General features: G+C 36.0%; 1 protein-coding gene across 1 annotated transcript in view; it reads right to left on the bottom strand.

Moving 5' to 3' along the window:
* The window catches only part of LOC150093896 (uncharacterized), a 142,963-nt gene extending 121,709 nt beyond the window's left edge, over positions 1-21,254 (bottom strand). Inside the window, exons 1-2 of the mRNA XM_090412864.1 lie at positions 20,600-21,254; positions 5,415-5,459 (exon numbers count right to left, since the gene is read on the bottom strand). Of these exons, the coding sequence (XP_090268990.1) occupies positions 5,415-5,459; positions 20,600-20,749 (195 nt within the window). The 5' untranslated portion in view covers positions 20,750-21,254. The remainder of the gene's footprint in view (positions 1-5,414; positions 5,460-20,599) is intronic.
* Positions 21,255-21,990: the final 736 nt, after the last annotated feature.

Below are 21,990 nucleotides of genomic sequence, written 5' to 3'. Positions count from 1 at the left end.
TCCGCCTATCAACCAATTTTTGCAACCCACAAATCCTCAACCTGTTCTCATACGGTTCATTCCACAGACCTGCTATCATCTTGGTCACTCGCCTCTGGATCCTCTCCACCTCCTCCCCATCAAGAAGAAACCTAGGTGACCAAATCTGAGCACAGTAGTCGAGATGAGGTCTTATCAAGGCTCGATACAGAGGAACAATAACCTGCTTGTCTCTGCTTGTCAACGTATTCTTCAGCAACCAAGTGATTTGATGAGCTGATTTGGCCACTTTTGCAATGTGTCCCCTAAATTTCAATTTCAATTATTAGTATTAATAAAAATATTTATTACTATTAATATTGGTAATTGTCCTCGCGGTTAGCCTAGTGGCTATACGCTTCGTTAGGTGAGGAACTAAAGGATCTTCCTCAGCCATAGAGTTAGCCAGTCTTGGACGTGGACAGTAGGGTTTTTCCCCAGTTTATTCTGGGGTTTTTCATCCCGCAAAGCAGGCAAACCGGCCTTGAGAAATCAACACTACGGACATAGGATACACCGGGGTTTAGGACTAACCACTTTATCCTGTGAATGGTTTGAGATCCGATGATTAATAAACCCTCGACACCGTAAGGTAGAGGGTATAAAGAAGATGAGACATTTATAATTGTTAATATTGAATGAAAATGTTTTAGTATATTAATAAAAATAATATTACAGCGAGATGGTACATGCTTTGGACAGAAATGAGGATGAAAAAAGTGGAATATTTCTTAATTAAATATTTTATTCATTCGTGTTTACAGGATCTGGAAAAAAAATGGTACTTCTAGATATTAGTAATTACTTCGTTTCTCCATGCGTAATACATTCCCATATCTTCGCACCCTTAAAATGGCTCTGTTCACGACTTACATTTCGATTCCGCTAATTTCGATATTTCATTTTTTTTTTATTATTAAATTTCATAATGTTCTGATGTACTTCCCTATTCAATGTCAAACACTGGAGGAGTTTGACATTGAATAGGGAAGGATGGCAGAAGTTTCTGAAGAAGGCCAGGGCCCACACAGTGCTGTTGAGCCAGTGATGATGATGATGAAAGATCTGAGATGGGAAGGAAGAAAAAAGAATTCTAGAGAAGAGAAGAATCACATCTGAGTGAAAAGTTGTTGTTGTTGTTGGACAAGACAATACATTACATTACAGAAATCAAAAATTATAACTTAGTGATGCTTTTTATGGTTCAGCATATCACAACAGGAAAAAAAAAAATTAATACAATATTACAATACTGAATTCAATTTCAATCAAGTATTTAAATATAGGGTGTTTCAAAATGAATGACCTAATTTCAAATAATTATATTTAATAATGAAAAGCCTTCTGTTGACTAGACACCATCTTCTCATTAACTAAGTGTAGCGGCTATTTGGGCACTAGTAGTGGCATCTAGCGGTAGTCATATCAAACTCTGGGCCAAGGCCGTTCACATGGTACAAGTCACATTTATTTGTGGTTCACGGTTGCAGAGATATACAATTTTCAAATCGGGACATTCTTTTTGAAACACCCTGTATTTCAAGTGTTTTCTCTCAGTGCATTTGGTATTTTTTTTTTTTTTTTACCAAAACTATGTTTTGGTAAAAAATAAAAACCGACCTACCTTTCAACTGCATAAAGAAAGCATAGTCAAAATATTTGAATAGTTGCTTGAATTTTCATGATATTGTTCAAATTTACTTTGTGGTTAAAATTTCTGGTTCAATATCATCTACTCTAGCCACCTTTCTGGATTTCAGGTTTTGAAGACTTTTTTTCTATTTCAAGTATTGATACGTATTCCTGATTGCATTGCTATGGCACATTTTCTATCACCATGCAGCAAACAGTATAATGGTAGCATACTGTTTCATTTAGCAACCTTTCAAAATAATTACTCTAGAGATCTAGAATATCTTTATTTTCAGTTTTCATGCCACTTGTATCATCTCTGATCCTTTTCATAGTACTCTTTCCTCCATTTCTAAGCACATGTTGTACAAAATGAAACCCCTTAATTTTGATGTTCAGTTGAGCTAAATTCCCAGTCACATTGGAATTAAGGGAAATGAGACTGCAGATGCAGCTGTTAGATCAGCTCATACTTTTTCAACATACTGTTTAACAGTACCATATACAGACTACAGACACTATATAAGATCAAAGCTAATTGCCTAGTGTCAGTCATAATGGCAGGATGCATTGACAAACAAATTACATAACATTAAGCTTGAAATTAAGCACTGGCATTTTAGTCAATGCAAAAAGAGAAGAGAGGAAGTTGTTCTTGCTATGTCACAGTAATCTTACACACATTCTTATTTACTGATAGCTGATGACCCACCTGTGTGCAAAAAATGCAACACGTGTCTTACTATTTGTTATATTCTAGTGGAGAGCAAGCACTTGACATGAGAGAAATGAAATTTTTACCTATCTAGCCAAGCCACATACACGCAGGCAGATGTTATCAGGCTCAGGCAGACTGCATGATATTTTTAATCTTTTACAAAAAATTACAAACACATTTGTTTGTTTTATTTATATGTAGATACTGCATTGTTATACTTAATTTTTGTATATACATATTATTTACTAATTTGTCTTTGACTATTTTTGGTGGGGAAACTTTAAAGGAGGTAAAGGAGATGAGAGGTCTGAGAGTGGTAGTGGATAAGGACCTGAAATTCAGGGTCAACATTGCACAAGTTGTGAAGATATCACATTAGATAATAGCAATGATATGGAGGACCCTGACATACAGAAACAAAGAGGTTATGATGTCATTGTATAAGGCCTTGATCAGGCCTCATATGAATTATTGTGCACAGATTTTCACTTTCTCACTCTTGCCTCTTCCAACAACCCTTTCATGTCCTCTCTCATACTGAATTTATCGCCAGTTAAGTTGTTAGTACCTACTACAACAACGATTTTATTTACTTTTCTTTTCTGTTTTTGAATTGCTTCTTTTATATTCTTAATTTTTGCTCCAGGAAAATTCGATGTTATAACTCGCTCATCTATAGCATGTCACATGCCAAAATAACTTCTTTCTTTTTACCAACAACGTCACTTACCTGATTTCTGTTATTTCCCGACTTACCTGTTTCATTGCTTTGTTGTTTCTTATTTTCCTGTTTAATTTTCTTTTTCTCCCTCCGTTCATTTAAATGCCTTTCGACTTTTTTCAATTCCCGCATCGTCTCTCTGATGATCTGCATTAATTTCGCTATTTTGGAGGTTAATTCATTTTCATTAACCGCCTCAATAACCTTGTTAGCAGGGCTAACTTTTTTGTTCTCGCCTGCAGCACTTTTTTTAGCATTACATTTCTTACCCTTTTTTTGGCGCCATTTCAAACATATACTAAATATTCAAATATTTTAATAAAAATATGTGATAAAATACTAAATACACTAAAATCTACACTAGTATACTAACTACAAAACACTAATTTTCTAAGGGAAAGCACAATAAAAACAGACAAATATCACCAATTTCACAGATGCACCAAATTCACCAACCAACCACAATGTATCCTCGAATAATAATAAGCTAAATACCAAATTTCCAGCCTATTCTTGTTCATTAGTATCCAGGGTACACCATAAAAAGGTGAGACTGGACATTAGGTTAGGAGCCTTAGACTATTCTCCACATTCCTTAAAAGTCTATGTGGGGGTCTCTTCCCAGTTATCCAGCTTTGACCCTCAAGCATCCCTTAAGTTTGACATTTGTAAAGATACTATTTACCACTATCATACAATTACTCATTTCTATATCTAATCTATAAATATAGTTAAGCCATCCACTTAGAATGGTACAATTTACAAATCTCTCTGGTTCTCACACTGTTCTACCTAACAGCAATATTTGGCTGATAGAAAAAACGTGGGGAGGGGGGACAAAATTTAATATCTGTGAGAAATTTATGTTATTCAAAAAAAGCTCTATCCACTGGTAGTGCTTTAGTTCAGTCTGACAAGTGTGTCAAATGTTATAGGGCATTTAAAAAACACTAACCATTTTTGGCTTATGTAGTCATAACAACTTTGATTTGTTGAATTTTTGCCATTATAAGTGATATACTTGAAACAATCCAAAAAATTTTAAGAGAAGTGCTTAAACACAATTAAATGAAATTTTATTAAATTTCAACCAAGCCAGTGTAGAATTTTTTATGTGAATCTCACCTACAAAAAAATGCTGTAACATCTAACATCAACATTGTGGATAGTCTAAAGCTTTAAATACCATACTGTAAAGGCCAAACATGGATTTTTCAAGCTGTTTCATTTCTCCAATAAGTATAGTGGTAGTCTTACACAGTGAAGTTCATCTAATACCTAATCACATTTACAAATATCCATTTGTATTATTTTTAGAATTATTTTTTATTTCGTAGACCTCCGTGGAGTCAAAAGACTTACTGGAGAGCAGAAGTCTTATCCACTCAGCCAGTCACACTGGCAAGTTAATATCAGTTCAAACATTTTGCCACTGAAACTGATCTCAATGAAACCAACACTAGATCACATCTGCCTTAGGTGTGTATGGAAAATCCCAAATTTTATTCAATTCCATTCACTATGTAATTTCAACAAGTTCTGCCTCCCTCCCACCATTTATTTATTTATTTATTTTTGTGATCGACTGCAAACAGTCTGATGGAAACGCTGGAACACTTGGCTCAACAAATGTTTGTAAGAATTTGTAAGAATTAAGCACCTCCGTAGCGCAATTGGAAGAACGACGGTACATTGCGCCCTTCGATTGGAATAGGCCTAAGTTCGATTCTCGTCGCGACGGGAGGAATCTTTATCTGGTCGATTTCAATCGAAGGTGAGTTAGCCGATCTCATACGGAGGTAGCAGGGTTTTTTCTCCCGGAAACTCGGGTTTTTCATCCCGCATACATACAAATCGGCCCTTTAGAACACACGCAATTTACAGACAAAAATTACTAGTTGTGGTGGTGTTGGAGGTAGGCGGCAGATGGCGTTGATAGAGATGATTCGTAGTAGAGGTTAGGTGCAGAGACAGTTGTAGATGTCCTCCCACGATGAGTCTTCGGACTCCTTGGAGGTATCAGGAATAATAATAATAATAATAATAATTCTGAATACCAAATTTCATTAAAATACACCTGGCAAGAAATGAATAACCTATGTATGGATGGACAAAACTATAACAGGTTTGTATATATTTCATGACTTGCAACTAAAAACACTGTCACAAACATAATTCAATACAGATATTTTGCTTTGTATAGGCTTGGGTATAATATGCAGAACAACAAGTTGCTGTTGTCATATCATCCACATTATCACTCTGAAACTGTTTTTTTTTTAACACATCTTAATTAACATGTTTAAGAAGTTATTAATATTTACCTGATGTGCGATGGATTACACAGTCATAAGCATTCGATCTTGGAATCTGAAACATAAATAACATAATAGAACAGGAAAATATTAAAAAAAAAAAAAAAAACCAGCTTCAGCAATGCATAGTAATACATATCCCCAAACTAATACTATATCATCAACTGCAAAAGACAACATAGTACATAACAGTTACACTGCAGTTAAAAAATAAAATAAAATCAAAATCACAAAGACCAATTTTAAAAAATACAACAAAAATTTGCAAAAAAAATGCACTCTTCAAAACATCACAAAAGAACAAATTCATGCAAAAAAACTTCCGTGACATCAAGAGCATTAACAAAAATCTAGTCTATTATTTCTCACTAAATTTTAATAAGCAACAGCAATTACTATTCACCTCAACTATCCTAATTAAATTCTGTACAATTTCTTCCATAATTAGGAAAGAACATGTGGATTAATCACATCTAACATTCTATGTCAGAGATTCTTCTTCTTCTTCTGCAGCTTCTCTCACTTAAGTGGGGTCACTGTTGATGATGAGTCTCCTCCACATCCTCCTGTCTTGGGCTGTCACCACATCCAAGTTCTTCATCCTCAAGTCCTCTTCTACCAGCTCCCTCCATCTCTTCTTTGGCCGCCCACACTTCCTCCTTCCTTGCACATCCATCTGCATGACCCTTCTTCCCCCATATTTGTCCTCCCTCCTCATCACATGACCAAACCATCTCAACCTTGCCTCCTGTATCTTCACTCCTAAGTTCGTAACTTTCACTGTTCCCCTCACATAGTCATTTCTCAGACGATCCTTTCTGGTCACAACGCACATCCAACTAAGCATTCTCATCTCTGCTACTTCCATCCTGCTGATGTTATTTTTCCTCAGGGCCACAGTTTCTATAGATTATGTAACCTTAAATCTCCTCTATATGATCTGCTCTGGCTTAAGATTTCCTTGCTCTGCTCTCCTAATTCCAATAACTATGCTGACTTTTTTATTTATTCATGACGGTTGATTTTCAGCAGTCCAATTATCCAAATAGCAAGATCATCTTCCTCAATGTGCATAAATAAATTCAGAACTTGACATAAATGTACTTCAATGTACATAAATTCAAACTGGCTTCCCTTCTCCAACTTCACAGATGAAGGAAGGGAAACTTAATTATTCATAGCAAGTAATAATATAATAGAAGTTTTGCACCTACCAACCAGAATATCAGATAATTCTGATCATATTTTACCAACACTGAATCTTTTCTTAACTAGCTCTGCCTACAAGTATACTGAAAATGTTAGCTCTCCTCTTGTCAATTTTGAACATAACCTTATCCATATTTCTTTTGCAATAAATGACTTCACACAGCCACTCTTGGCTTTGGGCATTGCAACAACACTAACTGGGATGACCTCCAAGACTTCTAAAAAAAAAGCCACTTTTCATGGTCAGATTACTGTTTCCATTCCTTCCAAGCAGACACTTACTCTGATTGAATAATTGAAATGATTCTTTCTGGAATGAGGACCTTTACTCTTCACTCTATACAAACCATTGTCCAAGTTTTAGTTCTACAGTATGTGTGCCAAAGAAGCTCAAGATAAATTTCAACACATTATAAATGTCTCAAGTCAAAAACCTCTGCATTATAGGCTACATTCAACCCTGAAATATTGTAAAAAACAATATACAAGTCCAACTTTTAAAGGAGCAAATGCACAAAACTTGAATCATACTCACTCAAGTTCCTCTGATTCTTTGTTAAGATGGTGATGCAACAATGCCCATTCATGTTTCCACCTCTCTCTCTCTCTCACATATCCAGTACTATGATAACATTACCAAAATGCTAGACTGCTCTCATCATCAGTGCTCTGCTCCAACTCCCATACAGACAACCAAGGAAAATCCCTCCCCACTATACTGCAAATATCTGATGGCATATTCCCCCTCCCCAATCTTTTGCAAGAAGAAAATGAAGAATCCTCATTAATCTAGATATTAACAAGTCTACTGGTCCAGATGGTATATCCACAATTGCATTTAAAACTTGTGCTACAGAATTATCAATCCTGTATTGCATTCTCCAAAAAGTATCTACCAAATAGAATGGAAGCAAACCTATGTTTTAGGCTGTTCCTAAAGAAAGAGGGAATAAAAAGTTGGCCACTAAACTATTGTCCCATTATTCTCATTTTAATTATTTTAAAAAAATAGAGGTCATTAATAGCCAACTTCTTCACTACCTAGAAATCTACTAATTAATCAGTGATTACCAATATGAATTCTATCACACTTGTTGCATAGCAGATCTCCTAGTCAACTTTACCCACAAAGCATTTAGTCACCATACCAACCTTGATATCTTTACATATCAAAAATTACATGGATGTGAAGTATCCAATGATACTGAAATAATATGAATGTGAAGCTGAAATTGATATATTTCATCCATATAAACATTTGAGTGATTCATTTGACATAGGACATACCTAACTGTCATCTTATGGTCTGTATTCTACCCTTTCCAGTTCAATGCTGGAGTTCCTTAGAGCTCCGATTTTGCCCACATTTTTCCCACATACATTAATGATCTCTCACTAACCAACCTAAAATACTATCCACAGTTTTGATAATGACAATACATGTTATTACTTATCTGACTTCAACAAATCATGTGTGTTAAAATAATTCAAACTTCTACGTCTTCAATGGCCAGTGTCATAAACACAAATCCTCTCATATTAAGGTGAAAATAACCTAGTAAATTTCAAAGCTACAAAAATACACTCTTGCCTTATTCCTATGAATAAAAATTTTTCTTGGTTTCACTGTCTCTAGCAAGATCAGTTTTCTCTTCTTGGAATGACTTTCACATCTAAGGCTATCCAGGCACAAACACATCATCACATTCATAGTCTTTTCTCCTACCATAAATTTTTGTGTCTATTTTTCATTTGGCAGTTGACCCAGTTATCTGAATGCTTTGCAGCATATCCATTCTCCAACCAATGAAGTACAGGTTTGGATCTCATTGTAGGCAAGGACATTTACAATTATCTTTAGCTGGGAGATAAATTTCAGTACCCAATGAAAGTCAACTGCCCCTACTTACTAGGAGCAACTCTTTCTCTAGAAAGAATTTCTAGATTATGTAAAAAATAAAAATACAATATATATATATATATAATTAGTAAAAATAGAAAAAAAAATTCTTAACTCATTCACACTAATAATCTCTCTGATAATCCCAATCTATAAAAAAGGAAAAAGACAATTGCAATAATTATAGGGGAATTAGCCTGCTGAATACAGGATATAAAATATATGCAGGAATATTAAAAAAGAAACTAAGCAGCATTGTAGAAAACAAATTACTAAAAGAACAAAATGGCTTCCAAAAAGGCCGATCCTGCATAGATCCAATTTTTACTTTAAAATTATTAATAGAAAAGAGAAGAGAATTTCAAAAAGAAACACGTGGTGTTTATTGATTATAAAAAAGCTTTTGACAAAATTAGTCGACAAAAATTGTTTAAAATATTAACCAATTTAAACATACCTAACCAACTTTTACAATCTATTCAAGAAATATATACAGGAAATAAAATAACAGTTAAATTAGAACACACCTCAGAATGGAAAGATATATCAAGAGGAGTACGACAAGGATGTACCCTCTCACCTCTGCTTTTCAATATATATATATATATATAAATGAAATATTAGCAATCTGGAAACAGCATAACCCATTTGGTATACAAATGACCCCGCAAATGAAGATAGATACACTACTATTTGCAGATGATCAAATAGTATTAGCTGCATCAGAAGATGACTTACAAAGATCATTAAAATCATTAAATGATATCTCAAAGCAATATAATATGACAATATCCAAAGAAAAAAACAAAAATAATGGCATTCAAAGGAGAAAACCCAATAAGAAGTAAAATAGTGATAGATAATAAAATACTAGAACAAGTAAACACTTTCAGATACTTGGGATGTGATCTATCATACGAAGAAGAAAAAGACATAGACACTAAAATATCAAACTTTGTCAAAGTAAATGGCATAATAAACAGTATATTTAAGTCATCCCTGGTACAAAAACACACTAGAATCAGACTATATAATGTCTTGTCAAAACCAACTCTACTATATGAAAGCGAAACATGGACCATGAAAAGGAAAGATGAAAAACGAATTCAAACAGCAGAAATGAAGTTCCTCAGAAAAACAGCTGGATATACCAAGTGGGACCACAAAACAAATGAAGAAATCTTACAATCCCTAAAAATCAAACCAATTAATTACTACATAAGACAGTATAAACAAAAATGGCTAGAACATTTAAATCGAATGGACAACAGCAGACTACCAAAAATATTATACAGATACAAAATAAGTGGAAAAAGAAGAATCGGAAGACCAAGAAAGAGATGGCATGAGACCGGAACAGGCAACATGGCCTATATTCCATGTTAGGAAGAAGAAGAACTTTTTTTCTAGAGTTAAAATATATCTTTTTTTTTCTTTTTTTTTTTAAATAGGTATTTTTATAGGCACTGCTCTAAACTGGCCACCACCATTCTTCCACTGTCCTCTAAATATATGCAAGAAAATTTTGGGGAGTAGGAGGTGGTGGAAAGGATCCAGGGATGATTGACAAAGCTGGTGAGAGGTCTCTGGAATGCTCCTTGTGAAGATAGGTTGAAGGTGTTTTGGTTGCAGAGCTAAGCTGATAGGCAGAGGAGAGGGGACATGACAGAAAATATATGTTACTAAAGGGATCTTTCTATAAGACTGACACACAAGAAATTGTCAATTCATAAGAGAGAGAAAGAGAGCAAGGAGTCACTGCTGGAAGCTGCGTAAGAGTATGGTTACTAGGGATGTAAGGACTAGATTTTTTGCTTGGAGAATAGTGAATGAATGGAGTGGATTGTCAGATATAGTGTCACAACAGCACTTTGCATACTTGGAAGTCACTACAAGCCACCAAATATGCAAAGTGGTGACCATGTATAGTGTACGAGGTGTGACAATTTAATTGCTGGAACGGCAGCGTAGTATCGCCCGTGTGGTGATTTGGTTGGAGTGACATGAGTAATCGTCTTTGTACATGTTTTAACTAATGCATGTGGTAAACCTCATGCCAATAGAGTCATTTGCTAGTTGGCTATTGTAAAAGCAATAAAGATCTACGTGTAAACTTTGGCATAAAAAAGTGTGATTGAAATTTAGAGCAGCGTGTTAACATCAAACTTTGTGTGAAAATCAGCAAAACTGCTACTGAAACGTTGGAGCTGTTGAAAGTGACATATGGTGTGGATGCTCTCAAAAAAAGTCAAGTGCCTTTGAGTGGCATAAGAGATTCATAGGTAGGTGAGAAGATGTGGATGACGACTAGAAGTGGGCAGCCTAAAACAAAAATGATGGACCCAAATGTGAACAGCTTGCGAGATTTGGTAAGGTCTGACAAACGATTAGATGTGCAATTAATGGCTGATGAATTGCAAATGAATCAAGAAATAGTCAGGGTAATTTTAACTGAAAAATTAAGTATGCGAAAGATTTCTGCGAAGTTTGTGCCTCAAATCTTGATGAACAGAAGCAGTGGTGGCTTCAAGTTGTGACTGATCTTCCTGTAAATAAGCACGTTTAAAAGAATAACTACAGGTGATGAAACCTGGTGCTTCCAATATGATCCTGAAACAAAACACCAGAGTATGTAGTGGAAAACCACTAGTTCACCATGTCTGAAAAAAGCATGCATGTCATGTTCGCAGTTCAAGACCGTGCCAGTGTGTTTCTTTGATCACAAGGGGATAGTCCACTATGAATTCACTGAACAGAGACAAATAGTCAACCAACGATGCTATTTAGAGGTGCTGAAAAGATTACAAGATTCTGTTTGGAGAAAAAGACCTGAATTGTGGCCTGACAAGTGGATCATGCATTAATGACAATGCGCCAAGCCATAGTGCGCTCACCATGAGTGTTTCTGGCCAAAAAATCAATTACTGAATTAGGTCATCCTACTTATTCACCCGACTTAGCTTCCTGGCTGTTTCCAAAATTAAAGACTGCACTAAAAGGAAACACCCACTCGGCCCACCACTTGCAAAATACACCCACCTTACCCCATCTGAAAAAACACATCCATCCAGATAACCTGCTTTCCGCCTCCAAAAAAAGAACTACCATGCAGGACTATCCTCACAAAACAATGACACACCTGCAAGCACAGACACGTGCACATACACATTCCCTGAAAAAAAACACCTTTCCTAAATACACACACACACCTTCCCCACCTAAAAAAAAACATACGACACCACATTCATCATAAAAAATAAATTCCAATTCCTAAAATAACTACAAAATCAAAATAACATACACATTCATCAAAAAACAAACTCCAATTCCTAATGCATTCTTTTTGATATTCAATACTTTTGAAATTTTCCATGGAATTATTATTCTATTTTTTTCTGTGTGGTGGCACTTTCATTCCTATTCTTTTATACTTTTGGTGCATCGGTTGGCCAGTCATGTGATCTCCCTAACATAGTCCACAGTGGATTTGCTTATGTAAATAGTCCACAGTGGAGTAGGCTATCATTATGCAGTCATATCCCCTCTGAATCTACCATTACTTTAATTATATAATATAATTCCGCAGTTATATAATATATAACATCTACTCTATAATATAAAATAAGCCTTTTTTCTAACGTTCTTGTGTCATGTTTTTTGTCAAGTTATTTGAAACGTTTTGAAACTCAGGGCTACCCTGAGTGTTGAGTCTTCAAAATTCAACTCATCAGAATTCAAGGAGAACAGGCCTACCAATCTGGAACTCAAGGGGTTTGGTGCCGTATGCACCTTGGGGGAGGGGGGGGGATAACCCCCTTTCTCAAAATTCAAGTCATCAGAATTCAAGGAGAACTGGCCTACCAGTCCGGAACTCGGGGGGAATTGGGTGCCGTAGACACCAGGGGGAACCCCCTTTTGAGTCTGCAAAATTCTAGTCATCAGAATTCAAGGAGAACTGCCTACCCGTCCAGAACTCGGGGAGGGGAGGGCACCATAGGCATCAGGAACTGGCCTACCGGTCTGGTGCCAGAATCCCCCTTTCGAGTCATCAGAATTCAAGGAGAACTGGCCTACCAGTCCAGAACTCAGGGGATTGGGTTCACGGAGAGGGGAAACCCCCTTTTGAGTCTTCAAAATTCGAGTCATCAGAATTCAAGTAGAACCAGCCTACCCATCTGGAACTCAGGGGGGTTGGGTGCCATAGGCGTTGGGGGGGGGGGAGAGCCCTCCCTAGTATTTCAATAATCATGTATATACCTATAAAAGCAATTAAGGAAAGTTTTTTTCTTACCTTTTAATGTGAATCCCATGACCTTTTAGTACCATGGGCAGGGTAAGAATAGATAACCTGGAACCTTGCTACTGAGAACAAAGTGCACTTTTTTTAAGCAACTTCAGATTTTATTTATTTTTTATGTGACTTCCACCCACAAAGGACTGTTTGTGAACCTATAGTATATTCGTACAGTGGATGGGTTAAGAATATATATATATATATATATATATATATATATATATATTAATTTATTTTTATTTTTTACGTAGTCTAGAGACCAAATGGAATTTTTTTAAACTACTTTAAGAAGCCTCCATAGAAGAAAATAAAAGTGTGGAATCTCTTTGGAATAGCTTAAAGAATGCCATCGTAACAACAAGTATTGAAGAAGTAGGTTATGTGAATAATATAAAACAACAGGAACGGATGACAGATGAGATTCTTTCTCTTATTGATACAAGAAGAATGTATAAAAACAAAGACCTAGCCAGGGATACAGAAACACATAACATCATCAAGAAAAAAATAAAAGAAGCCAAGGAAAATTGGATGAAAAATTTATGTACTGAAATTGAACTGCTTCAGAAACAACATGATAATTTCAATCTGTATAAGAAAATCAACGAAATTTCCGGAAAACTGAGGAAAAAGCAAATAGTGTCTTCTAAGAGACGAAAATGGAAAAATAGTTCTAGAAGAAGAGAATAAAGCACAGATTTGGATAAAATATGTAACAGAACTTTTCAATGATACTAGACAGAAGCCTATAAATATAAAAGATAACATTCAAGGACCAGCAATCATGAAATGCGAAATAGACAATGCTATACAAACAAGTAAAACAGGAAAAGCCAGTGGACCAGATGGTGTGCAAACAGAATTTTTAAAATTAATCGAACCAGATAACATCAAACTTCTTGAAAAACTATTTAATAAAATATATGAAAGTGATGAATTTCCATCAGATTGGCTCAAATCTACATTTATCACTATCCCAAAGAAACCCAAAGCGAATTCCTGTGGTGACTTCAGACTTATTAGTCTAATGAGCCAAACATTAAAAATATTTTTGAAAGTAATTCAGAATCGCATTTAGAGAAAAAGTGAAGAAACTCTAAGTGAAACACAATTCGGCTTTCGGAATGGTTTTGGTACTAGAGAGGCCCTTTTCTGTACCCAAATATTGATACAAAAATGCATAGAAAAACAGAAATCTGTCTTTATGTGTTTCATAGATTTTGAAAAAGCATTCGACAAAGTCAGACACACCAACTTAATGGAAATCCTTCAACAAATAAGGCTAGACGAACAAGACATAAGACAAATAACAAATCTGTATTGGAATCAGTCAGCTACCGTTCAATTAGACAACATTACCACCAGTGATATTAACATCAAAAGAGGAGTGAGACAAGGATGTGTGCTCTCACCACTCCTGTTCAACATATATGCAGAGGTAATCTTTAAAAAAGCATTGGAAGAATGTCCAGAGGGAATCACAATAAATGGAAAGATTGTTAACAACCTACGATATGCAGATGACACCGTGCTAATTGCAGATAACATTATGGATCTCCAAAAACTCGTTGACAGAGTATACATAGAAAGCCAAAGAATGGGAATAAATATAAACATCAACAAGACAAAATACATGATCATCAGCAAACATCCAGCCTCATCAATGAAACTGACACTCAATGGGAAAAATATTGATCAAGTGTCAAGATATAAATATCTTGGTTGCTGGCTTAATGAACGGTGGGATCCAGAAATAGATATAAAGACAAGGATTGAAGTTGCACGGCAGTCCTTCATGAAAATGAGAACACTATTCTGCAATAAAGACCTAAACATGGAAGTCAGATGCCGAAAGCTGAAATGCTAAGTGTGGTCTATTCTGCTCTATGGAGTTGAAACATGGACATTGAGGGCGACAACCATCAAGAAAATCGAAGCCTTTGAGATGTGGCTATACAGAAGAATGCTAAAGATATCATGGACAGAAAAAATTACCAATGAAGATGTCTTAAAATCCATTGGCAAAGCTAAACATCTTGTACAAATAATCAAGAAACGAAAAACATCATATCTTGGACACATCATGAGAAACAGCAAATACCAACTTCTACAAACTATTTTGGTAGGAAGAATTGATGGCAAAGGAACTAGAGGAAGAAAAAGAATATCATGGTTTGACAACATCAAGACGTGGACAGGAAAGAGCAGTGCACAACTGTTCAGATTAGCACAAGAGCGCAGTTTGTTCGCCAAGATGGTTGCTGACCTTCGATAGAGGATAGCACAATAAGAAGAAGCCTCCAATGAGTAGAAAGGTGGTCACATACCAGGTGATGAAATTCAACTCCCACCTAAAGAAAATCACAAACATTCATTCCCATGAGAGAATTCGAACTTGCCACCTGTTGGTTGGAGAGCAGATACATTAACCACTCAACCAACCATGCTGGCAAAGATCTTTAATAAGCAAGGTGGTAGTTTCACATTCGCGCAAATCTTCTTCTTATTATTATTATTATTACGTGCAACTCCAGGAGTTGACAGACTCGTCGAGGGAGGCCCTAACATCATGTTAAGAACAACTATTCGACATTCACACAGTATCTATCATACCTCGCCTTGAACTCATTCACAGTCGTGGTACCCACAACAGACTCTGGCAGCTTATTCCACTCATTCACCACTCTCCAAGTAAAAAACCTAGCTATAACACCCTTGCTAACCACATTCTTGCCCAGCTTCCATGTATGGCCCTAGTCCTCCCACCACCAGTCCTATTCTCAAAAATATCTTTTGAATTAATCTTATAGAAACCCTTCAGTAATTTGAATGTCTCAATCATATCACCCCTTTTCTGCCTATCAACCAATTTCTGCAACCCACAAGGTTCATTCCATAGACCTGCTATCATCTTGGTCACTCGTCTCTGGATCCTCTCCACCTCCTCCCCCATCAAGAAGAAACCCTGCCGCCCATATCTAGGCACAGTAGTCTAGATGGGGTCTTATCAAGGATCGATACAGAGGAACAATAACCTATTTGTCTCTGCTTGTTGAAGTATTTTTCAGCAACCAAGTGATTTGATGAGCTGATCTAGCCACTTTTGCAATGTGCCCCTAAACTTCAACTCCCTACCCACCAACACTCCCAAATCTCTGGCTTTTCAATTTCTTGGAGTACAGTTCCACCAATGTGGTATACTGAAGCTAATCTTTTCACTCCAAAATGCATAACCTTACACTTTGAAACATTAAACTGACATCCATTCTCCCTAGCCCAGTCTGCCAATCTATCCAAATCATCCTGCAAAATTTTGACATCCGGTGCACTCACTATTGCTGTACCCAACTTTGCATCATCAGCAAACAAGTGAACACTTCTTCTCAGATCCTTTCCTATATCGTTAATGAACAAATTGAAAAGTAGTGGTCCAAGAACAGAACCCTGCAGTACACCACTAGTCACAGGCTGTCTTTCGGACTCTACTCCTGAATAAACCACTCTCTGATATCTCTCCATCAACCACCCTCCTATCCATCTCACCAACCCTATATCCATCCCCATATTCTGCAAATCTTCTACAACTTAAATATACATTCACAAACATCTATGACTGCAGTGGCATACATTCATCAGAATTAGTCACATACACTGCTGAAATGAGTATTAGGTCGACTGTGTTTTAGAATAACATGTACTGATTATGAATATTCCTATCATCAAAAAAAGGCCAATATACTATTATACAAAACAAACATATAATGCTAGAGTAGACTGTTTGTTTGTTTGTAATATGTTTGACATATTACAGAAGTCTTTTGACATCTGTAATATGTCAAAAGAGGTGTTATATCATAGGCTGCCACGTAAACAACGTATCCATATATGACAGTGGTAAAAGACTGCATCATTAAATAAACTGTAGGCAGCATTGAAATTGCAAAAGTCCAACTCAACTTCAACCTTCAACCTTTTTGGGATAAACTGGTACATCATGTTGAAGAAAGAATGGTCCAAAATACCTGATATTATTAGCCTGGTGCCAAGTAAGTACAGAAGGTTAAGGAAGAAATCAAGGTCAAAGTAGGTTTTGATACTTCACACCCCTCTGAAATATGATGCTATCCCAATATTTATGGATCTATAGTGTATATCCATAAGAGGTTATAATGTTACTTTTTATCAGTATAATTTTAGAGAAACTGCACTTTCTCTGTAGTTTTAAGATTATAATCACTTTTAATCCTTATTGTTCCATGAGCACAGTGATACACAAATTACTGAAATATCCAGAAGCACACAGCATGATTTGCTCTTCTAAATGAGTGTTAACCCCATGGAGGATGTGATGATGATAATAATAATAAACATCTTACCTAGGACAGTTATCCATAGAATATAAGAGAGGATCATAAAAAATATAGAAATGCCACTCAATTTTCTAAACATTGTTTGATGAAGAGGACTCTCACAGAACAATGAAATAATGATGGCACAATGGAAAGTATCAAAGGGAATTAATGCAAGTGAATTATCAGCTCCTCTGAGATCATCATTTCCTCACATTAATCTAATAATTCCCTTAAATTAATTTAAGCCTTCCCAGTAAATTAATTAAATTAAATTTAATTTAATTAATTTACTGGGAAGGTGGAGCATCCGTAGCTGTCTTTCAACAAAAGTTGAGTTAGCCAGTCTCATATAGAGGTAGGGGGTTTTTCATCCCCAGACTAAACTGGCCTGTGAACCACACATAGATTACAAACACGAATAAGTCCCAAGCCCAGATAAAATTGGGGGGGGGGGGGGGGGGGGCAATGGAGAATTATCCTGTAAATTCTCACCGAAAACACTTTGTGGGCAATGCCTACAAAGTCACCTAGGGTCGGAATGACTGAAAGGGAAAAACTACCACCACTGGAAAGGTGCCAATGGAGGGAAAGGGAACAAAATAGTACCACTGCATAAAGGAGGCTCCAACACAGAAATAATAATTATAGGCAATCAGCATCTCAGTACTGGTGGTTAAGGTAATGGAGAAATTTCAATCCTGAATTCCATCTTTCATTTAGTGAAAGATGGAATTCAGGACTGGATGAAGAGGAATATGATATTCCATAAAGGACAATATGGTTTTGTGACTGGTAGGTCTTGCCTTAGTAATTTCCTTACTTTTTAACCTGCATATTAATGATATTAAGGATTTTAATGGGGACATTCGGTTGTTTGCAAATAATGCAAAGTTGAGAAGAACCATGAGGAATAGAGAAGATATTGTGGCCTTACAAAAAGACTTGAATAGACTGAGTAAATGGGAATGAGAGTAAGGATGCCAGTTCATTATTGCAAAATATAAGGTTTTAAAATTTGAAAAACAAAGATGGGTGAAATGTAGAATATAAAAAAAAATACCTGGAATGGCATTTACGTTTTCTAAGTATAACTATAATAAAAAGTAATGTGCTGCATCAAAAACATCACGGGATCATTTCAGCTTGCTTACTTATTTTTTTATTGAATTTACTAGAATTTTACAAAGATGGAAAGTAGAGCCTCTTGGTGGTGAAATACTGTTGGAAATGGAGGAAATTAGAGATATTGGGGTGATGGTGGATAAGAATCTAAAATTTAGCAGACACATGAATTCTGGCAATGATGAAGAAGACATTGACTTGAAGAAGGAGATTCTGGTTCTGTTGTATAGGGCCTTGATTACACCACATATGGACTACTGTGCACAGATTTGATCACCTGGTTTTCAAAAGGATGAAAAGATATTGGAAAGAATCCAGAGGCAATTGACTAAGGTATATATCCAGTCTCTGGAATGTTCAGTATGAAGAAAGGTTCAGAAGATGCAATTTACAGAATCTAGTGGATAAGAGGAGGGGGTATGATAGAGATGTATAAGCTAGCAAGAGGTTGTTATAAGATTAGTTTGAAGACGTTTTTAATAAAATGGTGGGAGATGGGGAATAACAAGACATCATCCCTGGAAGCTGTATAAAGAAAGTATGAGTAAGGGAGTGAGAGGTAGGTTTTATATGCATCTGATGATTTGGATTAGAGGGTGCTTGATGAAGAGATAGTAGTTCATGGAGGAGTTAAGTCCATGAAGATGATGTAGAAATCCTCCAGTATGATTTCAATAGACTAGCAGCATTTTTTTTGTGTGGCTCCCACCCATGAAAGGCTGTCTGTGAACATATAGTACATCTGTATGTTGGGTGGAGTAAGATTTCCTCTCCACCCATTTATACTGATTTTATATATTTTTTAAAATTTATTTTTGCTTTTTACCTGTTCCAGAAACCCTGCAGTAGAGACCAAACATGAAACTTTTGTAAGCCACTTCAGGTCTCCAATAAGCAAGGAGGTGGTCTCACACTGGACAACGAAATTCATTTCTCCCCTAAAGATGATCACAAACATTCGTGCCCACATTGGGATTTAAATCCACAGCCTGTTGGTGGGAGAGTTGATATGCTAACCACTTGGCCAACCAGGTCAACCTTTGTAGATGTATAGGCAAAGGTAAATGGCTGCAAGTTTAATATGGCCAAGCACAAGGTGATACACTTTGGAAAGAAGAGATCACAAGCTGTGTACTATACTGATGAAACTGCAGGAAAAAAATTAGGCTAGGGATTTGGTGGTGATTGTGGATGATAATGAGTCACTGGCTCTCTGCAGATCAGAGCACACCTGGAATTACTCTGTAGAGAGAAAACCAGGTCCACGTTATCATCCCTCTGATATCCATGAAAGAGTCACTGATGGTGGAGAATTATCTCCACCATAAGTGTCAGCAATGGTTTGGAGAGTTATCTCATTGGGTAAATGCACCAACCTGTATGAGCTTCCTAGCAGAAACACGAATGCCAAAAGTTATATAAAGTCCTAGACCCCTATGTTTGTACATGTGCGAGTACAATAGAGGGGATATTTATCCTTTAAGATAATAATACTCATCTTCATTGAGCAATTACACTACCATACATATGGACTGGCCAATCAGGTCTCCTGACCTTAATCTTATTAAAATACTGTCAACTCCCCCCTCCAAAAACCTTGAGGGACTTAGAATTTTGTAGAAGCAGTAATTGTTATTATCAACTGAGCTACTGACATCATCATAAACAGCATGAAACATTGTTCAGAGTGCTGTATTGATGGAATCATGACTACATTCCTTACTGGGGCACCTTGACAATCTCATTTTGACCACTGTCTTCATGTACATATTTGTTACTTAATTAAACTGTTTGTTTACAATTTTTGAGGGTCTCTTTCACATAATCATACTGCTTTTCACGAATTCCATAAAAATTAATCGCACAGTTTTTGAGTTACCATAATTTTTCTTTATATCTTAATTTATGGAAACCAGTGTATAAATGCAGGCTGAGAAGATATGAATGAAGCTTATGTGCTAGTTCTGCAAACTATGGTAATCTAATTATGCTTAAATTCAAAATTCCAGTCCTGGGATCTGGAATCTTTCTACTGTTTCTATATCTGCTAGACGTTTGGAAACCAGATCTCTGCCAGTAGTCCAAATTTCAAAATGAAATCTGATTATATATATATATATATATATATATAGAGAGAGAGAGAGAGAGAGAGAGAGAGAGACGCACAAATAGGCCAGACGTTAAAGTTTGGCAGTACGGCGAGAGCCTAAAAATACAACAATCCTTTAAAAATTTTAACACGCGTTACATCCACATCTCACTTAACATATCATGTCTACGTCTTTGCATACATAAGAAGACACAATATACATACTTACTTGTTCTGAGCAATCACTATTGTTTGATATACACATCTTCTCTGACCAATATTTCGATAAACCCTCAAGTACATTAAAAAACTGTATTGCGAGAAGAAAAGCCACCACTTCACCAAAAAACTTCACCCTACAAACTTGCATGCTAAACATAAGTTAAAGTACAACGAGAAGAGAGAAAGTAATATTCAATTACAGCTTTACGCTGAACGCGAATAACTAATATTGCATGAAAGAAAACGAATTCAGTCGCATTATTAAAATAAAACAGACGTGAACATTTTCAACAAAAACGCACACTATGCGGAATACAAATGCCAACTGATCTGCAATTGGATTTTCCCATTACTAACAGAAAGTAAACCACTCGGACTAACTACGAATGCGTGAGGATTGGCATTATTATTGTTGTATCGAAGTCACTAGCGATGATTACAAATATAATAAATCAAAATAATAAATATAATTACAGATTATAATATTGCTGCTTATCATATTATGAATTCATCTTCATTAAGACTTATAGATAATGAGCGGAACTTATCGATGGATAACATAATGTTGAGATATAGTGTAGTGCAATGCTTCTTAAAACGTTTTCTTTTTTTTTTCAATATGGTTACATAAAAGTTTTTCTTTGCATGGTACCCCTATGAAAAATATAATTCCTCTAGTCGTCGACTAGAGGAACTTTTACTAAGCCCTTTTTTCGACCGGTTTCTGAATTAGTCGACCTCTAGCACGGGCAAGCGAAATTCTCGTCCGTTTAACTCAACAAAATCGAACCATTAAACCTACAATGTTTGCAGATAGTAAAAAGTAGTATTAGGTACCACGAGGTGGCGACACTTGTCAGCCGCATCTCTTCACCAGTGCCGTGTATTTATTTATTTATTCGTGTGGTCAAATACATCAAAATAGAGCATTTACATCTATTATAAATCAAGTTTAAACTAGACAACAATCATTGCACTACTCCTTTTGTAGCCTGATATAATTCTGCTATTCCTTCTCGGGAAATGAGAAATTGGACAGGACTCTATAATATAAGACATGGTTTGCGGAGAAGAGCATTCACAATAAGGTAGATTGGCAATTTTTCATTTATGAAGTAGATATTTACATCTTCCATGACCAGTCCTAAACCTGTTGAGGAAGAACCATTGTTTGCGTAGCAGATCAAATCCAGGAGGCTCAGAACAGGAATCTTCAACAGGTAATCGACTGATAATGTTTTATATTTGTTTGTTTGTTTTATGTTGCTCCCGTCCACGAAAGTTATTTGTAAACCTATAGTAAATATTGTACAGTGGGTGGGGTAAGGATTTTTTTTTTATCAATTTTTATATATTTTTTGTAGTTTTTCATTTATTTTTTAAAATAGTCTGGAAACC

This window comes from Typopeltis vanoorti, chromosome 23 (assembly GCF_054136105.1).
Source record: "Typopeltis vanoorti isolate ZY-2024b chromosome 23, IOZ_Tvanoo_1.0, whole genome shotgun sequence".
NCBI lineage: Eukaryota > Metazoa > Arthropoda > Arachnida > Uropygi > Thelyphonidae > Typopeltis > Typopeltis vanoorti.
This window is presented reverse-complemented; position numbering and strand designations above follow the sequence as displayed.